Source organism: Megalobrama amblycephala, linkage group LG16, assembly GCF_018812025.1.
Source record: "Megalobrama amblycephala isolate DHTTF-2021 linkage group LG16, ASM1881202v1, whole genome shotgun sequence".
In the NCBI taxonomy this organism is placed as follows: domain Eukaryota; kingdom Metazoa; phylum Chordata; class Actinopteri; order Cypriniformes; family Xenocyprididae; genus Megalobrama; species Megalobrama amblycephala.
The window spans coordinates 44,096,307-44,114,500 of NC_063059.1; the positions used below are offsets into that span (position 1 = coordinate 44,096,307).

The following is an 18,194-nucleotide window of genomic DNA, read 5'->3' on the forward strand; positions in this document are numbered from 1 at the left end:
TGTTTGACCAACTTCTGTTTTTTCTTAATGATACCCAAATGTACTTACCAATTAAGAGAAATGATCGTTCTGCCTTTACATCCTTACTAAATTGCCTAGATGAAGTGAAATCTTGGCTAGCCCAAAATTTAAATGAAGTTTCATTTTTTTAAATGAAGATAAAACTGAGGTGATCGTTTTTGGGCCCACTGATAATTCTCAGGCTACCAGCTTAGATTTGGGTCTATCTGTGTCTAGATCTTCATGTATTCGGAACTTGGGCGTTCTGCTTGAAGAGTCTTTAAAGTTCAACAAACACATTTCCTCTGTAATAGGCTCTAGTTTTTATCAACTTCATCTGTTGTCTAAAATCAAACCTTTTCTAAATCATAAAACTTTAAAGATGGCTGTTCATGCTTCTATTACCTCACATTTAGACTACTGCAATTTACTTTCCTGCGGTATTTCACAGTCTCAAATTACTCGTCTTCAGCTAGTCCAAAATGCTGCGTAAATGCGTAAATCATAACACTCCAATTTTGAGGACCCTTCATTGGCTGCCAATTAAATTCAGAATTGATTTTAAAATCCTTTTATTTGTTTATAAATCTGTATGTAATTTCACCCCAATCTATTTATCTGAATTGTTGCAACCATATACTCCATCCAGAAATGTGAGATCCAGTGACCAGAACCATGTGTTTTCACATATAATTCATTTTAAAAGAACCAAACCAGAAAGGGAACCAGCCGAAGGTAACCTTAGTCCTTTTGATGTTCACAATCTAGTGTACTGAAAAGAGAACCCAGTTCTTTTTTTGGTCCTCTTCAGCATTGAAGTGATCTCAGACCCTTTCTTGTTCACACCACAAGTTCATAAGAACTCAGACCCTGGCTTTCTGTGTATTCAGTAACACTGCTGCATCTTTACAATTGTTAAAATAAAAAAATACAGAAAAAAATAAGCATTGGATAACTGATCAGAATTTTATCACATCACAAGACAGGTTCAACCTAATCAACCTCATTTGGTACTATAATCTTAATGTCTGCTGTAAATCTTTTGTAGCTCAGAAAAATAACAATAATAACAACACTTCACAACAACGTTTTATTAATTACCTTTGGTAATTATTTTAGGTATCATGAATTAACAGCATTTATATTAGGGGCGTGCAGTGGAACCTGTATCTGTAGTAATTTCAAAATTATGTATATCTGTATTCAAATAAAACTGGAAGTGACAGCTTTAACCAGAGGTTTTACAATTACTTGAAGACTGTCATGTCTATGGTTTTAAATTTATATCTATTCCCTTCCTAGTTCAAATGTGCCATGTGTGTGTGTGTATATATATATATATATATATATATATATATATATATATATATATATCTTTGGCATCCTTCTGTCTCTGGAGAGAATGGAGTCAGTCTGTTGTGGAATTGCAGTGCCTGCTGTGCCTGAATAGTCCAATACGAGAGCGGCAGAGTCTGTTGCAGTAGCTACAGGTGAAGCCAGTGACTGCTTCTGTGGACACTGACTAGGGCTGCACGATATATCGCATGAGATTGTCACGCACATTTCGTCAGTAAAGCTGGTTCCCTGATTACGCTAAATCACCATCACCTGCTTTCAAATGGAGTGGCATTTAATAGACAGAGCCGTAGATCACTGAAAAGCCACGCAATATCGTGTTCATATCGCAGATGAATCGCCTTCGATAATGAACGCGATATTGTGTGGCTTTTCAGTGAACTACGGCTCTGTCTATTAAATGCCGCTCCATTTGAAAGCAGGTGATGGCGATTTAGCGGTAATCAGGGAACCGACTTTATTGACGAAATGTGCGTGACAATCTCATGCGATATATCGTGCAGCCCTAGCACTGACTCTGCGGGATTCAGGCTTCCGGCTTTCAGGTCACGCTTGCAGACGTCTTTGTACCGGAGCACTGGTCTGCCTGTTGGTCTAGTGCCGGAGGCGAACTCACCATACATGATGTCCTTAGGAATCCGGCCATCCTGCATTCGGCAGACATGGACGAACCAGATGGACAAACCAGCATAGGCATCTTTGTGAAAGGAGTGTGTGCGTGTTAAATGTTTTTGCCTGGGCCTGTGTTTGAGACACGGTCCTGCCAGGTGATGCCCATGATCCTCCTTAGGCAGCGCAGATGGAAAGAATTAAGTCTGCATTCTTGACAGGTGTACATAGGTACACTCTCATCTTGGTGTTGGTGGTGAGCATGCTGTTGTTCCACACTTTCTTGGTCAGGTGAGCCATCGGACATCCCATCCAGTGCAGTAGGGTGAAGAGTCCTTTCCTGCTGACCAAGTCGAAGGCGATGTAGAGTGGCTGTCTCTACTCCCGGCACATCTTCTGTAGCTGTCTCAGTGAGAAGATCATGTCGATTGTTGATCTCTGGAATCTGAAGACGCACTGCGCCTCTAGATAGATATGTTCAGCTAGTACTTGGAGTCTGTTCAGCACCACACGGGCGAAGACCTTCCCCACAATACTCAGCAAGGAGATGCCTTGATAGTTGTTACAGTCATTCCGATCTCCTTTGTTCTTGTAGAGCGTAATGATGTTGGCTAGGGCTGGGCGATTTCGTCAGTAAAGCCGGTTCCCTGATTACCGCTAAATCGCCATCACCTGCTTTCAAATGGAGAGGCATTTAATAGACAGAGCCGTAGTTCACTGATAAGCTACGCAATATCGCGTTCATTATCGAAGGCGATTCATCTGCGATAATGAACGCGATATTGCGTAGCTTATCAGTGAACTACGGCTCTCTCTATTAAATGCCGCTCCATTTGAAAGCAGGTGATGGCGATTTAGCGGTAATCAGGGAACCGGCTTTACTGACGAAATGCGCGTGACAATTGCATGCGATATATCGCCCAGCCCTAATGTTGGCATCTCGCATGTCCTGAGGAACTGTTCCCTCCTCCCAACACTGAAGGAAGAGTTCATGGAGGTGGTCAAGGAGGACACTCTTCTTGCCAGCCTTGATGACCTCTGGGGGAATGCCGTCTCTGCCTGGAGCTTTGCCACATGCTAAAAAGTCAATGGCCTTGCTGAGCTTGTCTACAGTGGGCAAAGCATCAAGTTCTTCCAACTTGGGCAAGGAGGTGGTGTTCTCCATTACAGTGTCAGTGACGACGTTCTCCCGCGATTATAGCTGCTGGTATTGCTCCGCCTATCTCTCCATCTGCTTACCGCGGTCTGTGATGACATCGTCTGTAGCGGACCTCAGGGGAGCGATCTTGATGGTGCTTGGACCAAATGCTTTCTACATGCCCTCATACATGGCGTGGATGTTCCCACAGTCTGCAGAGAGCTGAATGCTCTGACAGAGGTATAATCATTAGTGCATTTCCTGGCAATCTGCTGGCTGTCATTTCTGGCCTTCCTGAGTGCTGCTAATGCCTTCTCTGAAGGCTCGCGCTTGAAGTCTAGCAGAGCTGTACGTTTGGCTGTGATGGCTGGCTCAAGTTCGGTTATTCCTGCTTCAAACCAGTCTGTATTTTTCTTCTTCCGCTTACCGAAGGTTGCCATGGCCGAGTTATAGACGGCGTCATGGATGTGGCTCCATCTTTCTTCAGCGCTGTTGTCTGGGCAGTTCTTAAGGGCCTCTTCAATGGCACTGGCAAAGTGTGTGAAAACTTCTGGGACTGATGTCAGGGCTGTGTTGATACGTGGCCGTCCTTTCTGCTTGGAGTTGTGGATCCGCTTGGGATAAAGACGAACCTTGCTCCCAACCAGTGAGTGTTCAGTGTCACAGTCAGCGCTATGGTAGCTGCAGGTAGTAAGTTCAGTTCAGCAGGGGTCTACTGGTAATGACAAGAACAAAGTGAAATAGTAGAACATATATTCTTTTAATGCGAATTTGTACATGAATTTTGGCTTTCATTTCAGAGTTGGTTACAATCTAAAGATATATCAATACACCCTTTGAATGTGATCTCAATTAAAGCTGGAGTGTTTTTGAATGATAACCTAGAATTGTTTATGAACAATCTGATTGTTTTAGGTAAGCACTTTATCCACAGATGTAAATATCTAAAGATTAAACCCTGTTTCAATGGTTGGAAGAATGATTGAATATAATGAATAGAATAGAATGATGCTATTTGCAAAATTTCTCTATTGGATGTCGGACGGAAATGCCCTGAAACTGATTTTTGCTTTAGACTTGTGTTATTTGACTAAGACACGAACCCCCTCCTTTTTTTGTTTTGTTTTTTATATTCTTATTTTTCTCCCTTGGTTCTGTTCTGTTTTGTTTGTTTTTTGTTGAGGATTTTTTTTTAAAACATTGAGTACTCAAATTTAAAAGAGGAATTGTGAAAGTCCTGGGAATTGGGAGTTGAAATGATTGCCATTCATTAATTTTCTGTTTAAATTAAGTGTAAGAAATAATATTTTTCTGTGTTGGAGTGTCCAATCTCTCTTTCTTTAGTTGAGGTGATTGTGTGAGTGATTGATCTGTAATGTTTGTACACATGAGCTGCTTCTCATTAAGGAGATGCGATCAACATTTAACACTCTAGACTTTAAACACACTCAATCTCAGCACAGTCAGGACTTTGATACATGAAGAACAAGAACAAGATTAATTCATTCTTAATGACCTTCAAATCCATCTTTTTTTTCTGTGATAATCTTTCCATATTATTTAATGTGATATACATAACTTGTTACATAAGTTTTTATATAAGCTTTCCCTCTCTCTCTCTCTCTCTCTCTCTCTCTCTCTCTCACACACACACACACACACACACACACACACACACAATAACATGGTAAATCTCACTTACATCAAACATGATGATCTGTGCTTTTTTAAAATAACAAAAGTCTGTTGATTTGATCTGTGTGTCTGATCTGAGAGAGTGAAGTGTGTCATTGTTCTCTACAGGTTGAGTGATTGTGGTGTCACAGATGAAGGTTGTGCTGCTCTGGCTTCAGCTCTGAGATCAAACCCCTCACACCTGAGAAAACTGGATCTGTCTCTGAATAAACTAGGAGACTCAGGAGTGAAGCTGCTCTCTGATCTGAAGGATGATCCGCATTATAAATTGGATATACTAATGTAAGAAATTTATTAACAAATTTCATCATATTTTTATTTAAAGTTTAAATGGCTGTTAAATAAAAGGAAACTTTACCAGGTTCAGTAACACCACATGTGTGTGAATATTGTTTCTGAGATCATCAGATAATGAGTTTTAATTTCAGCTTCGGTTGGTCTCTGTAGGAACTTTAATCTCTGTTTAATATGAGTGTAATTCTGCTCATAGTGTTGTGATTGACTGAAAATAATATTATTGATATTTTCAGCTCTATGTGTGTGATAAAATTTGAGATTTGGGTTATTTGTTATTTACTGATATTTGTAGTGGAGTGTAATGATCATTTCTGCTGGTTTTGTATCAGCTGTCGTGTCAAAAGCCGCTTTTCCATCGTCAGGCAGAACGGTTCTCATTGCGTAACCGTTCCATTCTATGCTGATCCGGGCCAGCTGGTATGGTTACAGTTTCATTTTCCACTGTGGGGCTGATAATTTAATTAAATTGAATTGATAATGGCCGCTCTTTGAAATGTAATACAAAAACGTCAGTCATTGTCTTGGTAACGCAACGGTTTACTAATTATCAGATATTTCTTTTAATTGAGTTATTAATTTTGTTTACATCACTCAATTAGAGCACTTAGCCAGCTACAGAGAAACTGGTAGCCAGGCAACAGACAAGTGACCAATCCCAAGTGGCGACGTCACTTTACGGATTCTACCAGCACGATTCAGGTTAAACAATCGTGCCGAGAATGGTTTGTAATCATGCCGTGCTATACCTGGCTCTAATGGAAACACAACTGGAACTGTTCTTTACCATTCCAAGAACCGTTCGGCCCAATGGTGCAAAAGCGGCAAATGTGACCTTTCATGTCCTTTTGATCTTGTAAAGTGACTTTGAGCATCAGATAAAAGTTATATTGTCATGTTTGAGAATGAATTGATATATCTTATCTAGTATAAAGATGAAAAGATGTGACAGAAGTTATGTCTCATATTGCATATGTGACACTGTGTGTGTTCTATTTTAGTACATTCGGATGACAGTCTGATCTTCTGATGGTGAATAAGGATTCATGACAGAGACTCACAGTCAGCAGAATCAACAGAGACTGGAGATACAGTAACTTCACTGTAATAAATTAAGACTTCATTTAGATTTCAACAATCGTCTGACAGACCTGATATTTCAGAGCAGCAAATTACAGTTTCTTATTCATAGATTAACCATTTTATTTGTATAAACACACTGTATAATATCAAAAAGGTTGGAGTTTTGTTAGAGAAAATATAGAGCCTGAATATGTTTGTGTTTTACCAGCAGAGGGAGACAAAGACTAATGAAAGATTCATTTTTCATCAAGCTCCCTTTTGGAAAACAAATAATGGAAGCTTGAGTGTATACATTTTATAAAATTATAGTTGTATTTAATTTGTATTAATGTATTAAAGGGGGTCATATGATGCGTTTTCATGTTTTCCTCTTTCTTTAGTCTGTTATGTAGCTGTTTGTGCATGTATAAGATCTGCAAAGTTACAAAAGGCTGAATCAGAGTCTGTAAGTGTGTTTTATTATTTGTTGAAGTATTTGCTATTGACTGTTCAAATGCAGAGTTCTGTGCAGTGTAGAGTAATATTGTTTGTCATTCTAATGATCAAAAGTGCAGGGATGGATTTATGTTTACAAACATAGTATCCTCTGTTCTCCGCTTATAACTTGTGGTGAAAAGATGACAAACATAAATGCACTACGCGTTTTGTTTCACACTCGTGGCATTTCTCACATTTAGCTAAACCGTGGCTTGTTACTGCAAATACATACAAGTATCGATCGATCGTCTTGGTTATCTGCATTTTCAGAATTGACTCGGGCTCGAACTGATATGGTAAAATTGATGACATTATTAACTGTCTTTGGAAGCTGAAGCTCGCAATTATGGTAAGGATAGTTACATTTCCGACACCCCCTTGAGATGTTTGGCCAATCACAACACACTGGGCCAGCTGGCCAATCAGAGCACATTACGCTTTTTAGAAGGAGGGGCTTTGTAGATATCGACATGTTTTAGAAAGATGGGTCATAGAGGAGCTATAATAATGCACAGTATGTGAAAAATAATGTTTTTTGAACATTAACACTCTGGAGTCAGGAAACTCTCCGGATACACGTGCAGGATTTTTTTCAATTTCGTCATTTGTTATATGAAATCCAGAGCCGTTGGTCAGATGCTGGATGAATGTCGGAGCACATCACAAGCTTCTCCTGCATTTCCATCCACTGCACTGGGAGGAGGCAAAGGAGATGTTGCTGCTACACCAGATTATGATCCACAAATAAATTTAAAGAGATTCACAAAAATATAATTTTATACACAAATGAATAGAATGAGATCCACAAATATATGCTTGGAGATTCACAAAAAAAAAAAAATTCACAAATAAATAAAATAAGATTTGCTAATAAAAAACATAATCACAAATACGTTTTTATGCCACAAGCAAAATTATGCCTGCATTCATTAGTGAATCGCTTTCTGTACATTTGTGAATTGCTTTCTGTGCATTTGTGGATCTCTTCCTGTGGATTTGTTTATCACCTCAGGCATTTGTGGATTTTGAAACATTTCTATCGTCATGACTGCAGACTCCACCCACTGTCTATTTAATCCAATCAGATAACGCCCATATTGCGCTGACCAATCGTGTTTGCCTTACAATCAGGGTGGGAACAGACCCAGAACTCGAGTCGCTCGCTATCAGTCTCTTCAACATGGCCAATTAGGAGGAGTCAAGACAGGTGAGTGATGCTAATCATATCATTATTGTAGTAATATCCAAAAGAAAACAAATAACGTTATATGTAATTTTGTTTCCCAGTTTTTCAACAGCTCTGGTGTTTCCTGTATCGCTACTGAACCCATCCATCAGTTCATGTGTGTTATTATTAAAACTATTTTAAAAAATGGTTATTAAATGGCTACTGAATTAAACATTAAACATGTTACAGTTTAAAATATTGTTGGAATATCTATTTACTAAAAATATAAAACTTTTTTTCAAAATCTAAGAATGTATACTGTGCAGTATTCACCAATTAGACTAATATTTCATTATGAACAAGGTTTATTGAATTGACCAAATGTCCTGTGTTTATGTGGTAATGCATTATAGGACACAGTGAGACAGCAAATTCTTCACAGATTACTTTCCAGAGTGACTTATGCTCTGGAACACCCACCGATCTGGACATTGAATACTTGCAATTTGTTTGCCGTCAAGAAGTGACTTTGATTACTGCCATGTCGGCAAACATTGGGATTTCACAAGACTTAGTCAGAGGTTTGATGGACTTGGATTCTCTTATTCAGCAGCACAAGGACAGTCAGCAGGTGTAGTGTAGTGGAGATTGAAAGACCACATGGATGTGGACGTCCAAGAATCCATTTATCAAAAGACAGACTATACCACTTTCTGAAGCTTGGATTATCCCAGGAAACCATCAGTAAAATTTTAGGTGTCTCTCGTACGAATATCCATCGTCGGATGAGAGAATGTGATTTTTCAGTCACATCCCTCTACAACAGCTGCACAGATGAAGAACTTAAATCAATGGTGTCTGAAATCAAAAGCACAATGCCAAACATAAGGTACAGAGTTGTCAGAGGAGCCCTCATTGCCAGAGGACATAGAGTACAGTGGGACAGAATTTGTGCAGATATGCATCATGTTGATGGCCTCTGTGTTCTCTCACGGATGTCCCAGCTTGGTTGTGTTGCTCAGCGAATGTATTCTGTACCATACCCAAAGTATCATGTACATATAGATACAAACCATAAGCTCATAAGGAAATGTAAATATCTTTTTTTTTTTAAATGCATATTTTTATTTCAAATGTGATGTGTGCACAAATATCCTTAATATCCAGTGATATTAACAGACCAAACTCAGTAAACATCATACTAATAAAGTATACTATGTAAGGAAAAGCAGTTGAGCCCAGAATTTAAACAAAATGCAATTAATTTCACAAAAAGCATTTTCTTTCCATAGAAAATACTTAATGTGGCTTAATGTACTAAGACAGTCATATTAATAGACCAAACTCAGTAAACATCATACTAATAAACCATACTATGTATAGCAAAGCAGTCAAGCCCAGAATTTGAACGCAATTTGTTTAATTACTGTATACGTTAAGTGTTTTCCTCCCATAGAAAACCGTTATAAAGAAAACGCTTAATGTCACTTAATGTAGCCTACTAAGTGATATTAAAAGATCAAATTTTGCAGAAACCAATTTTTCTGTATAGTATGCTTTATTAGTATAGTATTTACTAAGTTTGGTCTTTTAATGTCACTGTCTTAGTACATTAAGCCACGTTAAGTGTTTTCTTTATGGAAGTAAAATGCCTAACGTGTAATTAAAGGATTAGTTCACTTTTAAATAAACTTTTGCTGATAATTTACTCATCCAAGATGTCCATGTCTTTCTTTCTTCAGTCGAAAAGAAATTAATGTTTTTGATGAAAACATTCCAGGATTTTTCTCCATATAATGGACTTCAATGGTCACCAGACGGTTCAAGGTCCAAATGACAGTTTCAGTGCAGTTTCAAAGAGCTTTAAACTACACCAGATGAGGAATAAGGGTCTAGCGAAACGATCGGTTTGACCCTTCGCCGGGAGTTTGATTGACAAGCGATCTAACCAATCAGAATGCAGAATCCGCCATTACGTTTTTCGTTTTTCCATGTTTGAAACAACATTCATTCTCATGTTCATTCATGTTTATTTGACGCTGTAAATGGACTAGTAGGAAGAGACGATCGGTTTACAAGCCTCTTGAGCTGAGGCGCTACAGCAATCTATCACGGCCATGGTCACGACACATTAAAGATCCACAAAACGTTTTTTATTGTTTGAATTTCTAAAAAACGACACAGTTTGAAAGCTGGGACTTTGTTTAATATCATAAGTAACCTGCTTTGTCTTGTCTGTCGACGTGTTGTCAGTATCCTCTTTGCTCTGCGATGTATTTTTCACTGCGTGTGGCGTGACAGAGCCACGGCTTGTCGGACAAAGCAACAGTAACTAAGGGGGGAGGGTCTTTGCAAAGGGTCAGTTAACTGACGGACAGTATCTCTGTCTGTAACAATTCTGGACATCCAACATTTCTACGATAGCCGTTCTGCCGTCCTGAAGTCTAAAGCTGTTGGTGTATAAAATGTGCCACTTCAGCACTTCAGACAAGTTGCAAAGTTACAAAGTTGATGAAACATGGTAGGTATTAGTGTTTTAGTATTAAGCCCACTAGATGGCAGTAAAAGCTGTTTTTTTCTCCTTGAAACGCTGTACTCATGTACAAGGTTACCATGGAAACATTCTATATGCATATTCCTTCATAATGCATATGTCCGGAGATTAATCTTTATGTGTCTCCTCCAGTAAAATCAATTTCTTTATTGGTAAATCCATGCTAAAAAGAATCCTTTTCGATGTCTTCCATTTTATGTTTAATAATAACAAAACAGCAATCCTGATGGTCAGTCGCAATGAAAGGAAACGCAAGCAAAGTAAGAAACTGGGGGAAATAAATTTTCACACAGTTGTGAGAAAAAAAGTCAGAACTGCGAGAAAAGTCAGAATTCCGAGATAAAAAGTTGCAATTCTTTTTTTTTTTTTTATTTAGTGGCGGAAACGGGCTTCCATAGTAACCCATGATACCAGTAAAGAGAAAAAAAGTTAAGAAAAGGGGAAAAAAATACTAGAAGAAAATTCATCCGATCACTGATCGTGCTGCAGTAAGAGACACCCTAGCCAATAGTAGCGGCGCATTAAGTCCCGCCCATTGGTCGCGCCGGTGTTACAATATATTCGGTTCCTGAACTATTCTGTTCCACTGGGTGGCGCTTACGCGAATATTCATGATATCCTTCTATTGTGGGCGTGTCCCTGAGACAACGCGCAAGTGAATGGAACTGAAAATATTAGTACACGCTCCTCAAATCGCATCGGTTTAATGGATTATTTCGAAAAGGTAATAAAATATTCAGCGTTAAGCAACAATTCACATGTTCAAAGCAATGCATAGTTTGTGTGATATAAATCGTCAGAACTATTTTGCCTGATTGAGTACAGGACAGGCATTCAGATAAACAGTTAACGTAATGATACATCATAACAAACATGAGCGAATAACCTTGTTTTACAACGATGTGTTTTCTGTTTAGCTTTTTTATTTGTGAGGCTTTAAAAAGTTTTTGAATAGTTTGATTATTTTGCTTCCTTTGTTGTAATTGACAACTTGAAACAAACCTCTACAAATGTATCTGTGACCTAATAAAAAGCTATAGCCTGGTGTGATTATTCTGTCATCCTTAATTTCTTGATTATTTTGATATTTCAGTGTTTATCACCACAGTAAGACTTACATAGGCTACCCTTTATCAACACCAAACTACAAATATTTCCTGTTTTCTCATATTTTACTGGATATCATGACAAATTATCATTATAGTCCAACAAGTAAATGCACACTTGATGTTATTTGTCACATATTTTTGTGACAACATCATTTTTTTTTGTGTGTGTGTGTGTTGAGTTTTTCACTTTCAACTGTTTTTCCAGCACATTTATTAACATGTAAATATTTGTACAAACAAAAAGATTCAACAACTGAGACATAAACTGAACAAATTTCATAGGCGTTTGATCAACAGAGTATCTGAAAGTCTGATGTGGCACCAGCTGCTTTACAGAGCATATCATCCTCATGGACAGCACCAGATGTGCAGCTCTTGCTGTGAGATGTTACTCCACTCTTCCATCAAGGCATTTCACATTCTCAAACATGTCTGGTGGGACTTATGGTTACATGTGGTTTGGCACTGGAAGGACAATCAGCTGTCCTTCTTTCTCCCTGTAGCACTGTCTCAGGCATCTTCATGTGTGTGTGTGTGTGTGTGATGGAGGGATTCCCGCCGCTGTTTTGACTCCTTTACACATTTTAGAAACATTGCAGTTTATTGCTCTGTTCACATCTGCATTCCTCATACCTCCTGCAGCAGGACTAAGGCACGTTCGCACAGGTGATCAGAGACCCTGGGGATCTTTATTCTGGTGTTTTTCAGAGTCAGTAGAAAGGTCTCTTTAGTGTCCTAAGTTTTTGTAACTGATTACCTTGATTGACCTATAGGTGCATGTGAAATAATTGAAAAACATGACAAACATTGCTAAAACCTTTTCTAAATATCTGTAAAGCTTATTTGGATTGTACAAAGTTATCTTTAAAATATTATCCTGAAAATGTTTTCATCTTTTCTTAGTTTAATTTTTTTAAAACAACAAATTCAGTTGTAGCCTATATAAATATTAAATACATTAAATGTTATAACAAGTACAGAAGTAATTACTCTATGAATGTAACTCAAATTGAAAAGACATTAAAAAATTCAAAACAATGTGTGAAAAGAAGCAATGCTAAATGTGAGGTTCTGAGGTAAATATTAAAACAGGGCCTTGGCACTCGGGAACAGCCTTCATGCATGTCCAGATCACACGCTGCCAGAGCTATCCAAGACTTCAGCTCTCACATCCAGCCTGAAACAGACAGTGACTTTACAAGATGATGAATGTAATGTGGAAACATCACAAAAGCAAAACAAAACCATATGACATTGGTGATAATAACAAGTATAACGTCATCTTGTAAAGTAGCTGTCTATTTTTTCTGTGCATTTGTGCTGCATTACCTCACAGAATAAATTATATGATTATTATCAGAATTTTTTTATTTGACTGCTTTTGAAATTGTTTTAAATCAGGTACATAAAGTTGTTTGAGTATGTGTTATGTTTGACACATTTCAGGGTTTTGTGCTGCAATATCCTGCCTTGTCAAACTTTAAATAAAACTAAACTAAACTATAATTTTCTTATCATAATTATAATATTTTAAACAAAAATAACATTCTTTAAGTAGCTGTTGGCATGAAGACTGTCATCAAAAAGCTCCAAAGATTTATATTGCAAAGGAATTTACCTTTTCGAAATAATCCATTAAACCGATGCGATTTGAGGAGCGTGTACTAATATTTTCAGTTCCATTCGCTTGCGCGTTGTTTCGAGGACACGCCCACAATAGGAGGATATCATGAATATTCGCGTAAGCGCCACCCAGTGGAACAGAATATTTCAGGAACTGAATATATTGTAACACCGGCGCTGCTTTCAGCGTGAGCAGATGAGAGAGAGTCAGAGCAGATCAAAATTCATTGATCTAACTGGAAATGTGATTGAGTGCACTGAAAGTGGAGCTTTTGAAGTCGATGCGTCAGCCTGACATGTTGTCATCCGGTTTCAGACGGAGACTCGAGTGGTCGTTTGGTTACCACGACAATAAACAATGTAAACAGGAAAATGATCAATCCAGGGATAGTTAAAAAATGGAAATTGTTTTTTTTTCATACTGTCAATCACTCAAAGATGATTTGGGACCCTAAAACAAAGACATTTAAATATATGAAGCATACTGTCTAAAACAGAACAAATTAATCATCTGCTACTCAACTCGAATCTGGACTACCTCTGCTTGTCTGAGACCTGGCTCTTTAAAAATGCACCCTCTGCAGCACTTAACATCCCTGGCTATAATATGTTCAGAAGAGACAGAGAAGCTGCAAAAGAAGGTGGTGTTATGATATATTTATAAAAAAATATCCAGTGCTATGAAATACAGTGGCTTAGTGGTTATGAAATGGAATTTCAATGGATATTTAAACTTAGGTTTAAATATCATGTTATCTCAACAAATGTCATTTACAATTATTGTGCTTTATCGTCCCCCTCCATCCGATGGAAGTTTCTCAACAAAGAGACTGTTATTTTTGGAGATTTCAATATAAATTGGGAGGAAACATCTTGCAGAAAAAACCTTAAAAGAATAATGGACAAATTTGATTTTGTTCAAATGATCAAGGGGCCCACAAGAATCACCACATCAAGCAGCACCCAGATTGATTTGGTATTTACAAACCGACCAGAGAGAATAATCAAATCTTATAACATGTTAGCCGGTCTTTCTGACCACAATCTGATTCTTGTGGCCAGAAAGCTCTCAAAGAAGAGATTTCGCTCATGTATCGGAGAACGCGAGTTTGTTGGAATCCCCCAAAACAAACAGGAAAGTTCTAAAAATGCAGTACAATGAATTGACTGGAAGCATATATTGCTGGGTTCAGACTGTGATAAGAATAGTGGAATTTTCTCAACAACAATTGAACAAACAATTAAAGATTTCAGCTTTAAAATCAGTAGAAAGCACACAAAAAAAAGCTCTACCCTGGACGAACAACAATATTCTAAAACTAATGAAGGAAAGGGATCTTGCATTTAAAGCGGCAGTTAAAAATAAATCAGCTAGTGCTAGAAACTTGTTTACAACATTACATAATAAAGCTGTTAAAAACATACGAAAGGCCAAAGCTGATTTTTTCTTGACTATAATAGAGAACGCAAAAAGAGATTCTAAAACAATCTTGAACCAATTAAAAAAACTTGTGGGACAGGACACAAAAAGAGAAAAACCTTCAGAAATTATGGTAAATGGACAGCTTACTAATAATTCATACAAAGTTGCAGATGCATTTAATAACAGTTTCGTTGAATCCATGGTGAAAATTGCCCAGTCCTTCCCACCCAGCAATATAAATACTTGTACAATAAATGCTACAGAGCCAGCATTTACCCTGGGCAGTGTCACAGAAACTGATGTTGAACAAACTAAGATCATTCAAACCATCCAGAACTAAAGACATATTTGGCATGGACACACTCATGTTAAAAGAACTCGGTCCAATGTTAATTGCTCCTATAACCAAAATTCTCAATTGTTCCATTTCTGAGACTGTATTTCCCAATTCGTGGAGGAAATCAGCTGTCATTACAATTTACAAAAATGGTGAACCTCTGTCAATTTGCAACTATAGACCAAATAGTATAATACCTACAGTTTATAAAGTTGCAGAGAAGTTAATTGCTCAACAAATAATCACTCATTTAAACACCACATAATTTTCCCTTCACCCTATGCAATTTGGTTTCAGAGCTCAACACTCTACAGAAACAGCAAACTGTTTTTTAATAGAAAATGTTAAAAGCCTATTGGATAAAGGTGGGGTAGTTGGTGCTGTGTTTCTGGACCTGAAGAAAGCCTTTGACACTGAAAAACCATAAAATACTAATAGCCAAACTAACTAAATTTAATTTTTCACCAGGTGCAATAAACGGACAGAATCATATTTATCAAATCAATCACAGTCAGTGAGAATCAATGATCACCACTCTCCCTCCCTCCCGTTGTCCACAGGTGTCCCACAAGGTTCTGTTTTGGGCCCACTGCTTTTTTCTCTCTAGATTAACGACCTTCCCTTAGTTTGTTCAGATGTTTCCATTCAGATGTATGCAGATGATACGGTCATTTATACACATGCCAATAACACCACACAAGCTGCAGCTAAACTAACACAATCTATGGTCCATGTTACGAATGGCTAAACCAGTGCTGCTTAAAACTCAATGTCAATAAAACAGTAGCTATGTTCTTTTCCAGATCCAATGTTGCAAATAATAAATCTATAGAGGTTTTTGTCGCCGGGGAAAAAGTACAAGTTGTGTCTGAATATAAATATATTGGGGTGTTAATAGATTCGAAACTTACTTTTAAATCACAGATTTAATTGCAAATTAAAGTCTACAATCGTGCTAAATTTAATATTTCAAATTTTCGGTTCATAAGATCACACTTATCACTCCAGGCAGCCAAAATGCATTCTATGGTCATGTCTCATATAACTTACTGCTTAACCACATGGTCACAGGCCAACAAAACAACACTAAAACCCATAGAATCATTGTACAAGCAGACAATTAAAATACTGGATAAAAACCACAAAGACATGACCACTGCAACGTATTACAAAAGCATCATCTTTTAAGTTGGGAAAATGTCATCAAATACTCAAACCTTTGTCTGATTTACAAAATCATCCATGGTCTGTCATCGCCTCCACTCAGCCAATTTGTGAACATAAGAAGTACCACACATCGGGTAACTAGAGAAGCAGCAAGGGGAGATTGTATTGTTCCTCTCCACAAAAGTGCATTCAGTCAGAGTGTCTTTTCGATTAGTGGAGCTCAGTCCCTGGGAGCATCAGAGAACTGGGCACTTACAGTCTGTTTAAAAGACATCTAAAAACATGGTTCATAACAAACCAGACATGCCATAATTAATTTTTTAAAATATTATTAGGACTGTCCCCCCCCTGATCTGATTGTTACTTCTGTCTATTTTTTCTGCAGTTGATTGTCTGAATTTGTTTTAATGTGTTGTAATTGTATCTGTACTGTCTCTACACTGTATTTATCTACAGACTTTAGCTGTGTTTTTCACTGCTCGTTTATGTTTGCTCTGTTCTTAAACTTTTAATCTTAATAATGTTTTTTTTTTATTTATTTTTTTAGGGAGACTCTTTCAGGGACTATGGATGAAAAATAGCCCTTTTGGCTAATTCTAGTGCATTTACAGCAATGTTAATTAATGTACATTGTCCCTGTCAAATAAAATAAATAAATAAATCGTGCTCGTGTGGAGGCTGGCGAGTGGAAGCATAAGTTCAGTTACGACATCACAGCGGACATGTTGTGTTGGCATATCACGGATCTCTCGCAGGTTTACACGCACCTGCTCTACAAATGTGACCCGGCCGGGTATTTCTGCGGGTTCAGGGCCACGAGCGTCGGGGCCAAACACACGGAGGCCAACAGCTACCTGGAGAAGAAGCTGAAGAAACAGCCTGAGCTGACGTTCAGCAGGACTGTAGAGGTGTGACACAATTACACATACAGATTCATTCACAGAAATAAAGTTTGGTTTGAAATATTATTACAATGTAAATCAGCTGTTTTCTATGTGAATATATAGTAAAATGTAATTTATTCCTGTGATCAAAGCTGAATTTTCAGCATCATTACTCCAGTCTTCAGTGTCACATGATCCTTCAGAAATCATTAAAATATGATGATTTCTGATTATTATCAATGTTGAAAACATAACAATAAGCAATAGAATTACATATCATCAAAAATATTAGGCCACAGAAAAACACCACTGAATCACAAACAGGCTTTAAACAGAGCGCTGTGTATTAGTAATAATAATAATAATAATAGTTGAGATGTTGATGTTAGTCAGCAGTGTGTTTGACTGGATATTATAACACTCACTCTTGTCTCCTGTCCTCTAGATGGCGATCTCGTGTTTGTCTACTGTGCTTTCCATGGACTTCAAAAGCACTGAGCTGGAAGTGGCTGTTGTGACCAAGGAAAACCCTAAATTCAGGTACAGAGAGAGAAAGAAGCGTCTGACAGCAAACATTCAGTTAATAAGAAAATACAATAAAAGCTTCTGCTGCAGGAATAAATGTTAACATATTTATAGAGAACATCTGTCTGTGTGTTTCAGGACTCTGACAGAAAAAGAGATCGAGGATCATCTGATAGCGATATCAGAGAGAGAATAACCTTCAGGTTTCCACGTTTTTATAGAATCCACTGAAATGAAGCGCCTTCATCTGGTGTTTGCTCGTTTCTCAGCTCATAGTTTTACACTGAATTTGATACAGATTGTATGTCACTTGGTGAAAGACAAACTCTCAGTATGTAAGTCAGCAGACAGTCAAATAATTCTCAAATAAACATGGTTTTGTCAGTCTAAAACATTGAGTAATATTCAATTTCTTCTTAAATTAAAATAATACATTGATTTCTTTAATTGTGTGCTTTCCTCTTTCTCCAGCAGGTGGCGCCATTTATTCACTGAATGATTTACTCCTTCAGTTGTATCTTCACACAACTTTGATATTTTACTTTAATTACTTAGACGCACACTTGGGTGGGCAATATAGAGTTTTTAAGATGTAAAAAAAAAAAGTTTTTAAGATGTAAAAAAAAATTTCTAAAGCAATATAGATTGAGACTATATCATTTATATCTATATAGCCTGATGTCACATTGCTGGTCTGAATCGGGTTGATTTCACCAGGTGGACTAAAAGCAGACTGCACACAAACGTCCAAT

General features: G+C 37.6%; 2 protein-coding genes across 2 annotated transcripts in view; both read left to right on the forward strand.

Annotated features, from left to right (window-relative positions):
- The window catches only part of LOC125249073 (NACHT, LRR and PYD domains-containing protein 12-like), a 48,748-nt gene extending 42,216 nt beyond the window's left edge, over nt 1-6,532 (forward strand). The window contains exons 10-11 of the mRNA XM_048161262.1: nt 4,907-5,080; nt 6,094-6,532. Coding sequence (XP_048017219.1) covers nt 4,907-5,080; nt 6,094-6,106 — 187 coding nt within the window. The 3' untranslated portion in view covers nt 6,107-6,532. The remainder of the gene's footprint in view (nt 1-4,906; nt 5,081-6,093) is intronic.
- Nucleotides 6,533-16,692: 10,160 nt separating this feature from the next.
- LOC125248297 (proteasome subunit alpha type-6-like) lies at nt 16,693-17,834 on the forward strand (the record flags this gene model as incomplete). The annotated part of the gene is made up of 3 exons (XM_048160016.1): nt 16,693-16,941; nt 17,363-17,457; nt 17,581-17,834. Coding segments are annotated over 3 exons (402 nt in total), but the record flags the coding sequence as incomplete, so codon positions are not given.
- Nucleotides 17,835-18,194: the final 360 nt, after the last annotated feature.